The sequence below is a fragment of the Erpetoichthys calabaricus genome, chromosome 2 (genome assembly GCF_900747795.2).
Source record: "Erpetoichthys calabaricus chromosome 2, fErpCal1.3, whole genome shotgun sequence".
Classification (NCBI taxonomy): domain Eukaryota; kingdom Metazoa; phylum Chordata; class Cladistia; order Polypteriformes; family Polypteridae; genus Erpetoichthys; species Erpetoichthys calabaricus.
The window spans coordinates 324,891,137-324,904,498 of record NC_041395.2 but is presented as its reverse complement, the minus strand read 5'-3'; the positions used below and the strand labels follow the sequence as shown (position 1 = coordinate 324,904,498).

Genomic DNA, 13,362 nt, shown 5'->3' with positions numbered 1-13,362 from the left:
CATGGTTACTTTGAATATAAATGTCTATTAATAAAGTAATTTAGGCAAACAAATATATGTATGTCCTCTTATAACAAAAGCATTCTCTGATTATTAACAGGACAAGGAGCAGTGGACATCCCTGTACACAGCTGTCCAGTCTAAATGTTACCTGTTTGCTGAAGGCACATCGAAATCTATTGGCTTCCTTCTAGCTGAGCCTGACCAGATCATGTCGCAGGCCAGTGGTTTGGTCCTCAGACACACTAACGAGACCACTATCTCAGACCTGATTCATATGACCACAAAACTGAAAGGTAAGAGACTCCTCATGTCTGGTGAATTTCGTGTTTGGCTAATGGTGCAGGGCACTGATGACCTGTATCTAACAACCGTCGTTGAGTAAAAGTAGAGACACCTTTCTGTAAAGTGGCTCAAGAAACTTTAAAATTTGCACCTGAACAAAGTAAATTATCTGATAGTAAGCATACCTAAGTATCAAAAGTACAAGTAAATGTAGGATATCTGCATTAAATATGGTCAAAAAAAGTCCTTACAAACTTAAAAGTCACATTATAATGATTCAAGTGTTAGCCAAATAACTCAATTCCTGAAAACCCCTTCATGAAGCAAATTTCTGTAATTCAAACATCTAATTAGAATTAATTTAAATATAAAACAATTTTAACCATTCCCTGGCCACAAAAATGAGCCCCATTTTGTTGAAACATCATAAAAAAAGAAAATTGACAGAATTAGTCTAATAACATAAGTCATTAAAGTAAACCATAATAATGTTTAATTAAGATTTTACCAGGACCTTATCACTTCTCACTTCCTTTTTCACATTCAAAGAAATGGCAATTTAGTTTTTCTTAGGCTTTTCCAACTAGCTGATAATCTGTTGTGGAGTTGTAATGTCCGGGATAATGTGAAAGGATGTGAGCAACACACGTAAGATGAGTGAACCACAGCATGTGAATGTCCAAGGAGACCTCGCAGCGGTCTATGGATGAGCCTGTTCTACTTCATCAGGTTGCTGCAAACACAGCGGCATCAGCTGTGGAAGTAACTGAGACTGAAATTGGATGTTACCATTGCCCAGCTCCCTTCAGGAGGCTACCATAAGGAGTGCCTGAATACAGGAGCATCAGCTTAGACAGTGACTCATCCAACATCCAGCCTGGCCCCAATAAAAGTTAGGCTAACAAAAAATGTAATCAGCTCAAAATAAATGAGAGAAACACAAGCTAACCTTACAGAGCACACATGGAAACAACTGCATTGAACTTGTATAGGACATTACAATAGTACATTGTGATCAGTTTGAAATTTAGTCCCCAGTACTTTGAGCGAGTCACTAGAACTTCCAGTGCTCACATACAGTAAGTACTGTATTATTATGATTTGGAGTCATGGACAGGGTGTAAAGGGTGTGAGGCCTCTGAAAGTAAGCCTCCACTGACCTGTCCAAAAATAGCTTTACTCCAGATGAAGTAAGTCTCAGACTACTAAATGCAGAAAATGGATTACGGTCTTCAATATTCATAAATAATAAGAGAGTCCAAGACTTCACAAAAATGAATAAAAAAAAACATAAAACTCTGGCTTGTAAAGACAGAATCCTTAAAGGTAAAAAAAAGTATAAAATTACAATATAAAGAGCAAAAAGGGATTGTCTTAAAGCAATTCTAAGGAAACAAGTCTTAATACACAAAATAATAATAAAAAACAATATCAGAAGCAAAAAAATTAAACTAGAAAATCCAATAATTAGAGGTCAATGCACCAGTGGAGGACACATTCTCAGCTTCTGACTACAAAGGCTGAGGGCGGTCCTTCAGCAGTGACATCAGGATGGTCCTACCTTTTTAGGTTCCACCCGGAGAATACAGAGTACATAGGAGGACAAGAAAAATATACACAAAACACAATACTCACAAATCAAATAATTAAAGAAAACAATCAAAGAAAAACACAATCTTACAAAGGCAAATGAAAAACAGAAAGAACAAAACATGGAATCTTAATAAACAACAAAAAAATCAAATATTCATTACGTAAACGTAAGCCAGGGCAATAGCCCTGACTGAACTATAAGAAGTATACTGTAAATATTCAGAAAATAGATAACTGAAAAAGTTACTTACTGTTTGGCAAAATTAATCAATATGTATGTTATATTTACATTTTGTAAGCTCACTTAATCTACAGCAGTGGCATAGGATGAAAGGTAGTAGACACCTCTATCACTCTATCTCTGTTTGGTTTTTTTTGCCTTTTTTGAGATGTTTTCTGAACATAAATGCCTATTCTTAGGATTTATTTAAACCCACGAGTTCTATAATTGACCTTGGTTTGCATCCAGAAAGTGTTGTTAAAAGGCTGAATTAATTTACCATTTGTATATTGCAGGCACTGGCTTTTTGTGGAGTGGCTATTGTCACATTAGTTGGTAATCAACCCAGAACTTTGGATTGTCTTTACAAGCCAGAGTTTTTATAGTGTCTCTTCCATGAGGAACATCTTTGAGATATCTTGGACTCTTGCTCTTTCTGAACTTCCCATTTTTTTGGGTCTCTTTCGACTGAAATGAGCAGATAGTAGCTGGGACCAGTTGATTTGGAGTGGCAAGTGAAGACCCCGGTGGCATCACAGGGATGTGGATATAAAGGTGCAGAAATAACAAAAAATGTGGTGTCTGTTTAGTTAGTGTTTCTGGTAAAATAACTTTTACTCCCCGTATTTCTGACAAAGATTTAGAGTTTCGATTTTTCACTTGACAGAATTCTATATTTGCCCTCCAGGTTATGCATCTTTCCTTTCCTTTTGCCTCACATCTCTTCCTGTGGTCCCTGGAAGAATTAGGGGTGGGTATTTAGGAAACCCTGTGTGTGTAGACTTTGAAGCGCAGGATTTCACAGCAATTTACTACAAACTTTTGAATGGGATGTCTCCTGATGTGTATTCTCGTTTGAGAATCATGTCTGACCCCGCGAAACTAGGCTACATGATGGAGTGGTTAATGTCAGCTCACACATAGTTAAAACAACAATTAAGATAATATTATAGACAATACTTTTTGTATACAGTAATCCCTCCTCCATCGTGGGGGTTGCATTCCAGACCCCCCCGCGAAAGGTGAAAATCCGCGAAGTAGAAACCATATGTTTATATGGTTATTTTTATATTGTCATGCTTGGGTCACAGATTTGTGCAGAAACACAGGAGGTTGTAGAGAGACAGGAACTTTATTCAAACACTGCAAACAAACATTTGTCTCTTTTTCAAAAGTTTAAACTGTGCTTCATGACAAGACAGAGATGACAGTTCCGTCTCACAATTAAAAGAATGCAAACATATCTCCCTCTTCAAAGGAGTGCGCGTCAGAGAGAGAGAGAGAGAGAAAAACAAACAGTCAAAAATCAATAGGGCTGTTTGGCTTTTAAGTATGCGAAGCACTGCCGGACAAAGTAGCTGTGAGGAAGGGAGCAAGCATTTTTCAGCATTTTTTAGAGGAGCGTCCGTATCCTCTAGGCCAGTATGCGTACTGCCCCTCTGCTCACACCCCCTCCGTCAGAGCGAGAGAGAGAGAGAGAGAGAGAGAGAGAAAGCAAACAATCAAAAATTAATACTTGCCGTTTGATCTTTTAAGTATGCGAAGCACCATGCGGGAAGCATATCGCTTGCAAAGCAGCCACATGTAAGCCCAGCAAAGAAGGGAGCACTGTGAAGGTAATCTTTCAGCGTTTTTTGAGGAGTGGCCATATCCTCTAGGGGTGCGAACAGCTCCCGTGCTCACAATACATTTGAGGAGTTTTATTTAATACGTAACACGCGCTGTGGTTGGGTAGCTTCTCAGCCATCTGCCAATAGCGTCCCTTGTATGAAATCAACTGGGCAAACCAACTGAGGAAGCGTGTGCCAGAAATTAAAAGACCCATTGTCCGCAGAAACCCGCGAAGCAGCGAAAAATCTGCGATATATATTTAAATATGCTTACATATAAAACCCGCGATAGAGTGAAGCCGCGAAAGTCGAAGCGCGATATAGCAAGGGATTACTGTACCCCTAGTTACTTTATTCTTTACTTTTCTAAACTCACTTAACAGAATAATGGCAACAATAACATCAACCAACAATTGACTACCCATCACTCCTGCCAAGCCCTTCTCCTCCTCCTATGTTTGTTTTTTTTTATGCCTCCCCAAAAAAAAATACTCATTTAGAAATAGTTCCCAGTCAGAATCTTTTCTATCTAAGATAAATAACACAAGGCTATAATACTATTGCAGTGTCTACATCCAACAATGCAGCCTATTTCTGGTAACAGTCCGTCTTCTTTATTGGATTACCTCATGATACAGGCTACTCAATTAACCTGTGCCTACATCTAGGCCTGGAGGGATATCCAAGTTATCCACCTCTCCCTTTCCCAGGCTAAGGGGTGAGAAATATGGAGGCAATGGTGACCTTAGGGCCCCTTACGGTCTACCCTGCAGTTCCAGATCTCCTAACACATGATGTTGAGACTTTAATAGGTTTGGTTACCTGTTGCAGGCTGTTACCTCACAGACTTGTATTTAACATCCCTAACCCTGCTTAGTCCTTCAAAGAAACCCCTAATCTGACCCCACCCCGAACTACTGAGACCAGAAACAGGTAGGGGATCTACACCAAATGAATACTAAAAGAAGTAATCTTATTTATTAAAGTAGAGATATAAAATACAAAGATTAAGGTTTAAGCATTAAGAATTAAACACAAAATATAAATAATATTAAAAAAATATTGTTACGCCAGTTCAGAGGCCTCCCTCTCTGTCTTCAGGGTGATCTGTGTTTTGTTTAGTTTCCATTTGGTTAATATCAATAATATTTGTTCCAAGTTGCGCAGATCCTCCTACTTCCTAACTTCTGTCCCCCCTTGAACTTTAGAACAGATTCCTATCATGTTTAACAATTCATAACACATAATTAAAATATATATTTCTTTGTACAAATAATATATACTAGCTAAAGCCCGCCATAGCATATGGCGGTGTAAGAATAGGATTGGAAAACGGTGAGAAAGGAATTCAGAAATCAAGAAGAAATAAATACTTCTTGAAAGACGCAGTTATGAATAGGTGTTTTGGTGGAGATGACAGATAATGAGTCGAAAGATCTATGTTGTAGTGAGAGTGCATTGCCTTTGTCAACCGTTTCTGTCAAGAAATAACCCACTGATAGGAACAGGCAGTTGCCGGATTCCAGAATAGAGATGACGTTGTACAAAAACCCGTCGACAGAGAAGATACTGTCGTTCATTTTATAACAAAGGCTTAGGAAACAACTGTCACAGTATAACGAAAATACAAAGGAGCGAAATCAATAGCAAGGAGCGAAACCAATGGCAATGGTCGACAGAGTACCTTTCTGTAGCAGGCTACGGAAAAGACTCCCAGGCACACACATGGCTGAAGTGAAAGGTCACACAGTCAGGCTAGATATAGGGCGGGGACGTGACACCAATGGGGTCATGTGAGAGGAGCGGGGAACAAGGTACAGTAGTCCGAAGGAGGAATAGAAATTGAGAAAAGCAGCGTGGGGGTGTATGGGAGGCCTCAGGCAGCATGGAGAAGGGTTTGGAAGAGCTGGAATAGGAATCGAGAAATGCAGTGTCGGCTGCGTGTGGGCGGGACCGGTTTTGAAGAGGAGCCGCAGGCAGTGTGGGGAAGGGTTTGGAAGAGGACGAATAGCAATCGAGAAATGCCGTGTCGGCTGCGTGTGGGCAGTAATGCTTTTGAACAGGAAGCAGGACGAACCAGAAGAGAAATATATATGAGATATTTGCTTAGTTCTAGTTTTTTTATCTCTACTTTCATACCTTTATAAGCTTCACTCTTTGATCATTTGGATTAAATAATCTATTAGCAATTTCAAAGCATAACATTTGGGTAATAAAACTCTTTGAATCTCTGAGCCTATCTTGACTGAAAAACTGCTTATTCCAGAGGTTCAAATCTTTCAGGCAGATTGTAACACAAAGACCACCTTAGTTCAAAAGTTTCAGATCTTGAACAGATCTTGACAGGAAGACTGAAAAAACACTTTTAGTTCAAAATTTTAGAAGTTCTAACAGATCTTGATAAGAAAAATGGTTTAAACTGATTTTTATCCTTGTCTTCAATTTATTCCTTAATTTCCATATTTTTCTACCTAAAAGCCACATTGTCACAAGCCAATTTCAATATTTTTGCACCGAACTCTCCAGTCCCATTTCTGGCCTGGAGCCGAGCTTTTGCTAGTTGGTCTCTCGACACCAGCACAACACATACATTTCTGCAGTAGTCTAACGGAACATATTACATCATACACAAGTTATTTCAAGATAATAGTTGCCCAACATAATAAACTACACTTCCCTTTATTATTCTTTGACTACTTTAAAATTATAACTGAGTAAAAAATCGAATCCCCGTCATTGCCAAAAGAGATCCTACTCTGCTGGGCCTTTGAGCAAGACCCTTAACCTGTAATTGCTTCAGGGGCACTGTACAATGGCTGACCCTGTGCTCTGACCTCAAGGGGTATGCGAAAACTAACAAATTCATAATACAAGAAATTGTATAAGGCGAAATAAAGAACAAAAAAAAAGATTGTAATTGTTTTTATATCTAAAAAATGAAGAATCATGCTGAAGAAAAAAGCTTTTGATGAGTCTAAACTAGAAATAACCGGCAATAAAATGTGAAAGTTACCAGACATATCACGTCAAAGCGCCCAAGAGCCTCCGGATCAATGTTGGACCACAGAAAGCTGGGTGCTATAAACGCCCTGAAAAAGTCCACTGTTACACACCACACTGACTCTTTGAGACTCTTCTTTCTCAATACATATTTATTTTTGGCTGACATTCATTTTTATCTGCTGGTTACAAATGCTTTGTATGCAGAAGTGAAAAATAATGGCTCCATCATACAGTATGTAATTCAGCTGCGATGCCAAGAGTTCTTATTGCAGCCTAGGCCTGTAAAATGCTGTATGGCATCCAGCCAGGACCACTTCTTGCTTATTTTAAGTCCACTTTATAATTAGTTATAAAATATGTTCATGATGTTTTAGATTGAATATGGCAAACAAATGAATGTGTTCATTCAAAACTGCACATCTCATCGAAAAAAGTCATTAGTTATTATCTGTTATTATCTGTTTTGTATGAATCACAATAAACTTGTCACATAAAACCTACAATTAGTTAATAAACAGAGGATAAAGAAAGATGCGCATGATCAGTTTATTTAACCAATCTGTCATCTTTTAAACCTTCTATTTTCGATTTTTTAGACTGCCTACGCCAATATAGCTCCTATCTGCAAGATTCTACAGACTCCTTATTACAAGTCAGAGGAAAATACAGCAGTGCATCTGATTTTCAAAGTGACACTGATATATACTGTAACTTTGGGTAGAGTCTTTTTTTATATCAGATAAATCACTTTACACAGTAACTTAGGTTCTAACACAGGGTGTTAGTGGCACAAGGATAACAAAAATCATGTCTGACAGCTTAAAATGTGTTAGTCCTAGAATTCAAGAACTAAAGGAGAGTCTCAAACAGATGTTGGCCGAGGATTGCAGACATTGGACACTATTTACTGTTAACTGTGTACTATCAGTTCAGAGACTTCTTTAGCTCTGGCATATGAACTTTTTTTTAAAAGTATTTAGGTTAGCAGCACAGTTGCTTTTCATATTCCTGCCCTCTAGCAAATGGTACAGGACCATTCACATTTGAAGCAGTAGATCCAGGGGCAGATTCTACCTACAAGTTTTACAATTCCTGGACAGCTAGTCATAATAACAATACTGTACGTGTTCTTGCATATACAGTGGTGCCTCATACTTCAAACTTAATTTATTTCAGGAGGCTTCTTTGAACTCTAAATTGTTTGAAGTCTGAATCAATTTTTCCCATTAGAAATAATGGTAAGTGAATTAATCCATTCCTAGACACTAAACAATACTCATTTTGATAATCTTAAACAGCAAATACACATAATTTAAGGTAAAAAATAACACAATTAAATGCCCTAAATAATAGATTAAAACATGAAAACAATAAATAAAACATGTAAATACTGTGCAATAAAATTAAATATATGGAGGCGCGCATTGACACAAAGGCTCAGTGCTCTTCCTTTCGTATGTGTTGCTGTTTGTCATAATGACATTCTGTTCAGTGAATAATGTCTACAGTTGGCACGATCCCCTAAAAACAGGACTATGCAGCGAGTGGACTGTTACAGCAGAGTTTCTCTGCTTCCACAACATCCCAGCGGACATAGCCGGGCATCCAGGCTCCCTATGGATTAACATCCCGACAGGTAGGAGACAGAGATGGCGTAGGGACAAGAGGCAGAAGCATGTCTGCTGTGCTGATGAGGGTACGGAGGCTGCCACACAAGCTGCATCTTCCTAGTATTTTTTATTTCCTAGTATCCAACGCAAGATCCATCACAAAAAAGAATGGACGAATTGAAGCTACAGGTTTCAGTGAATAAAATCATTAAGGACAATTTCATTCTGCTAATTACAAAGACCTAATTCCGGGTACAGCTATCAAGTTATGCCTGTATGTCAACAACAGCTGGTGTACTAACACAAAGACTCTATACAACTGATAACATTTACGCTTGGTGCATAAGTGCCATCTGTTGCTGCATATCTTTTCACAGCGTTAACCGTTTGAACTTAGAAGCATCGTTCTTAGAAGCAACTTTGAAGCATCACATTCCTCTCGAATTTAGTGTTCGAATTGTGGAACTTTCGAAGTAAGAGCCACCACTAATATATATATATATATATATATATATATATATATATATATATATATATATATTTGTAGCTAGAAATTCACAAAGGGAGACAATGAGTCAGAAATCTTAAAATAGTTTTTTTATTCCTAATCTTTCGACAACCTGCCAGGTGTCATCATCAGATGAAAATCATTAGACATACAGGAATCAAAGGCAATATACACCAGGTGAAAGATGGGGGGGTGTGGATTAATAAGGTGGGATTCGGAAGTTGTTGATCATAAAGTCTTTTTTATTATTTGGCTTCAAAATAATTGGATTGAATTTGTCGTTTTTAACACTGATCAGTAAAAAAAGACTCTTTAATGTCACAAGTGAAACAGATCTCTGCAAAGTGGTCTAAATTATATATAATAGTCATGTGTCAATAAACTACATTAATGTAAAACCTGCCTCAAGCAGTCTTTTTCTGCCATGTTTCATGATGCAAATGTCTCCTTACATCATGGGCTCAGGTGCAAGAGTGTATTTAGACCCCTTCCCCCTGACACACTACAGCACATATGGCAGGTTTCTTTGGGGTCCTCACTCTTTGTGATTATTACCAGTTTTCACAGCATTTCACAATATTGTGCCCATAAAATCAGGAGACTGTCTCGTCAACCTTTGCACTTCTACAGTATTTGGAAACTGGAATGATGCAGTGAAGATATGAAATGTTACATAACTTGTAGAATTGCTAGCATCACCTGACATTCATGTTGGCAGCCTCACATGAGCATACAAACAGACATCTTAACTATTACTTGTCCAAATATTTAAGAGACACAGGACACAGAGTGTCTGCATTAACTGAATAGCCATCTGTAATTTCATTTATTAATCTGGATTGTGCCAGATGCTAAATTTTGGTCTTTCAAAGGCATACTGTGCGCTTTGCATTATGGGTAAGAATTGTAAATACAATGAAACTTAATCCTTGTATAAAACTTAAGTATTAATTGTTTTGGCAGTACTGATGTCTTCTATAGTGTGAGGTGGTGCTCAGATTATGTTAAGTGTTCTGACAAATGTATTGATGCTTATTTTATAAATGCTAATTTGATGTTGCAGAAAAAATACTTGATAATGATAGACAAGAAAAGCTGAAGTTCAAATTTGGGCATATTAGCAATATGTGATATTTACAATATGACGTGTTAAATGATATTAACACTATTGGGTATTAACTGAAATGTACAAGACACGATCATTTTTATTAACAACACAGATATTATCTGAAAACAGCGATATGAAACTAACAATATGGAATACAACTTGGTTAGACTATGTTTTCCTGCCCTTTTAGTATGTTAATTTTAAACAGATTAGGAAAATGTGCCTTTACATTTCAGTTTAGACAGCTTACAGTTTGTTTCTGTGTAGGCTGCTGTAACACTGCAGTTTATATTTGAAATTAATAAGGTATCTAACAGTATGTATGAACTAATTAAAAAGACAAAATACTAATGATATGAAATATTAATTGCTTACAATGACAGATGATTTAAACTTATAATAAGAAGATTAATAATAAGGCAATTTTGATCTACCAGACATCAATTGATATTGAAAGTATTTATATAAATACAGAATATTGATAATTAAGATAAGAGATGTTTAGTAAAGATGTGCTTTACAGCAGTTCTACTCAAAGTGTTGGTTTGCAGGCTGGAAATGATCTTTTAGCCTACAGCTGCTGGTCCACAGCAAGTAACTGTAAATAAAATTGCATAATTTAAAAATCTTATGTAAATGTATAACTCTCATGTAATACATACTTTATTGTATTTCCCAAACATAACTATTAGTAGTGATTAATATGGTGGCTTTAATATTGCCGGGTCGGTTTTCCTGGCAGCTCACCTGACTTATCGTTCACTTTTGACCAATCAGATTTAAACAACTTATCTGTGTAAAACTAACTTGTCAACCTTGAGTGTTATTATGGTGAAGCAGTATAGATATTCATTCTTCATAGCATGAGACACTTTGCTGCACTCAACCACATTGGAGAAGCTGGCAAAGGAGAAACAGGTCCACTTTTCACATTAATAAAAGTTTATTTAGTGTATTTTTTATTGTGCTCCTTAAGATGCTTAATTTTTACATATTTATTATGCATTTTGATTGTATAATTTTTGTTGTGTTTATGTAGTGCTACAATAGATAAAAAAACATTAATAAAAGGCATATGGTATTTTTGAAACATAGTGCTAGTTCTTTGGTACTGGTCCTTGGAATGCTAGGGATAATAATTAAAAGATACTTTCAGAAGCTTTGGTCTACCGTATAACAATAGTTAATTATGACTGAAGATGCTAACAGTAAAATATTTGATATTAAGTACAATTAAGGATATAGAATATTAACTGAAAAAATATTGTAACATTTTAAAATGAACAATATATATACTAAACATACATTATGTTAACGAATAATTAAAGTTATCCACTAATATCAATGATACAGGATATCTATAGATAGATAGATCTTTATTTGTCCCCTGAGGATTTGGCTTTTTACAGTCAATATCATAAATTGCAACTAATGTATTGTATTGGTATTTGTCACTTAGGGACACAACATCATATCTATCAAAATAATTAATCATAATCAAGACAATTAATTACTGGTGTTAATATTAACTGAAAGGAATCAGCTTTGATCTGTATTGTCTCATACACATGTTTTACTCTAATTGCATTATGTGTAACACAGTAAGTCACTATATAATATCAGATGTGCATATTGTGTTTTTAGTAAGGTAGTTTATTGAGTCATTCTCGTCAGAGATTTAATAAATTCACATCTTACCTGCAGATGCACTGTTTTCCTCTTTGATGGGTGACACGTTCGTTTGTCTTCTTTTAACTGCGTTTGCAGGAATTGCATATCCTGTATTTTGATGCACATTTTTCAAGTTGACTACAGTTTGCCTAGAAATGTACACAACGTGAGATACGTTGCCTAAAGTTACAGACTTAAGTAAATTGCTGTTTATGCACGTATTGTCTCTTAGAATAAAATACAACTAGAAGTAACTTCTCTGAATATCATTTTCTTAGACAGGAACCAAATTCATGTTCTTGGCACAGCGGATGGAGAACCTTGTGACGACTCTCTTTCAGATCTTGTACGTACTATAAAATGGATTTCCATAATGACACAGTTAATTAAAGAAACATTAAATAGTACATTTTGGTTAATGCTGTTTTTGAACTGTTATAGAGTGCCTTGCTGATGCAACCAATCAAATCTCAGCTTTGCAAACCTAACTATAATGGACTTCTTTATTTGTTATTATTCAATAATGAACATGTTTTTGGATTAGGTCTTTAATGATTAATAGTTTTTAAGTAGGTTTATGTTTCTATATATTCAGTTCATGCTATTTTATCTTTTTCTTTTTTTAAATCCAAATGGCAAATATGTCTTTATAGGCGTAGTAATTTGTACACTGTTTCCATGCTATTTCCCCATTAATCATGGAAAAAAGCTAACAACATACACTTACTCTCATACCTTTAGGCTGTTGGATTAGGAGCTAGGTTTGTCAAACTGGGAGGTCTATGTCGTGGAGAGCGAGTGACTAAATACGGCCGGCTGCTCTCAATAGAAGAAGAATTGGCCCGGCAGGGAGCACTGGGTATGACTTCTTCTTTTTATATCTTTTCAACTAGTAGAAAATAGGAGACAAAGGCCAGGGAGGAGTGACAGAAATTGCTCAGCTGGGGAGAATGGATTTCTCAGATTTTATGAAAGAAACTCTGTGTTTTGAATCATAAGGAAGGGATCTAGCAAAATGTACCTTGGTTCTCTTAATTAGCAAGCTAATTGCACCTGAAATGCAAGGACATCCACTATTGTTAAACAATAAGTTAATCTTATCCTGCAAATAGCTCGTGTCAAGTGACATGTTTATATAGAATTGATGTGAAAAATTAGAGGCGGCACCAAAAATGTATAACTACAGAGACGTTTTAAAGCATGTTACTGAGAAAGCTGTTTATTTTCAGGTTTTTTTTTTTTTTGCTCATTATTAATATTTTCAATAGATGGATTTAGTGAAAGGATAGATACATCCTTTACTTCTTAAAACATATGGTACAATGTGTGCTTGCTGATCTCATTTTGCTGTTCACTTTATGTATTTCTATAGGACTGTGTACTGAGCATAAATTCCCAGAGCATTTTGAAGAAGTGGATGAATCTCAGCCAAGTGCATCGTGAAGTTATAAAAGACTTTATCAACTCACGTCCAAAAAATTCTATTTTATTTAATCTACTAAATCCATAAAATTAAGCTAGCAGAGAACCACTGCATACACTAGGCTGTCAATGTGATCCAACACAAGACAGACGTACGGCTTTAACAGCGGGGTGAGCCACAAGCTGAGCGCTTGATGTTCTGTTTGTTTACTGCTCTGAGAATTGCATTTTGGTGCCAAGGGCTCAGTTATTCATTCATGGACAGAATAAAGTACAACCAAAGAAACTCATTTTTCTTTTTTTTTCTTTTTCAATCTTCACCTTATAAAAAA

At 36.4% G+C, this 13,362-nt stretch overlaps 1 protein-coding gene across 3 annotated transcripts in view; it reads left to right on the top strand.

Annotated features, from left to right (window-relative positions):
• The window catches only part of eno4 (enolase 4), a 117,071-nt gene extending 103,755 nt beyond the window's left edge, over window positions 1-13,316 (top strand). For all 3 annotated transcript variants that reach the window (XM_051923471.1, XM_051923470.1, XM_028796008.2), the window contains exons 10-13: window positions 101-296; window positions 11,887-11,954; window positions 12,350-12,467; window positions 12,981-13,316. In XM_051923471.1, the coding sequence (XP_051779431.1) occupies window positions 101-296; window positions 11,887-11,954; window positions 12,350-12,467; window positions 12,981-13,051 (453 nt within the window). In that variant the 3' untranslated portion in view covers window positions 13,052-13,316. The remainder of the gene's footprint in view (window positions 1-100; window positions 297-11,886; window positions 11,955-12,349; window positions 12,468-12,980) is intronic.
• Window positions 13,317-13,362: the final 46 nt, after the last annotated feature.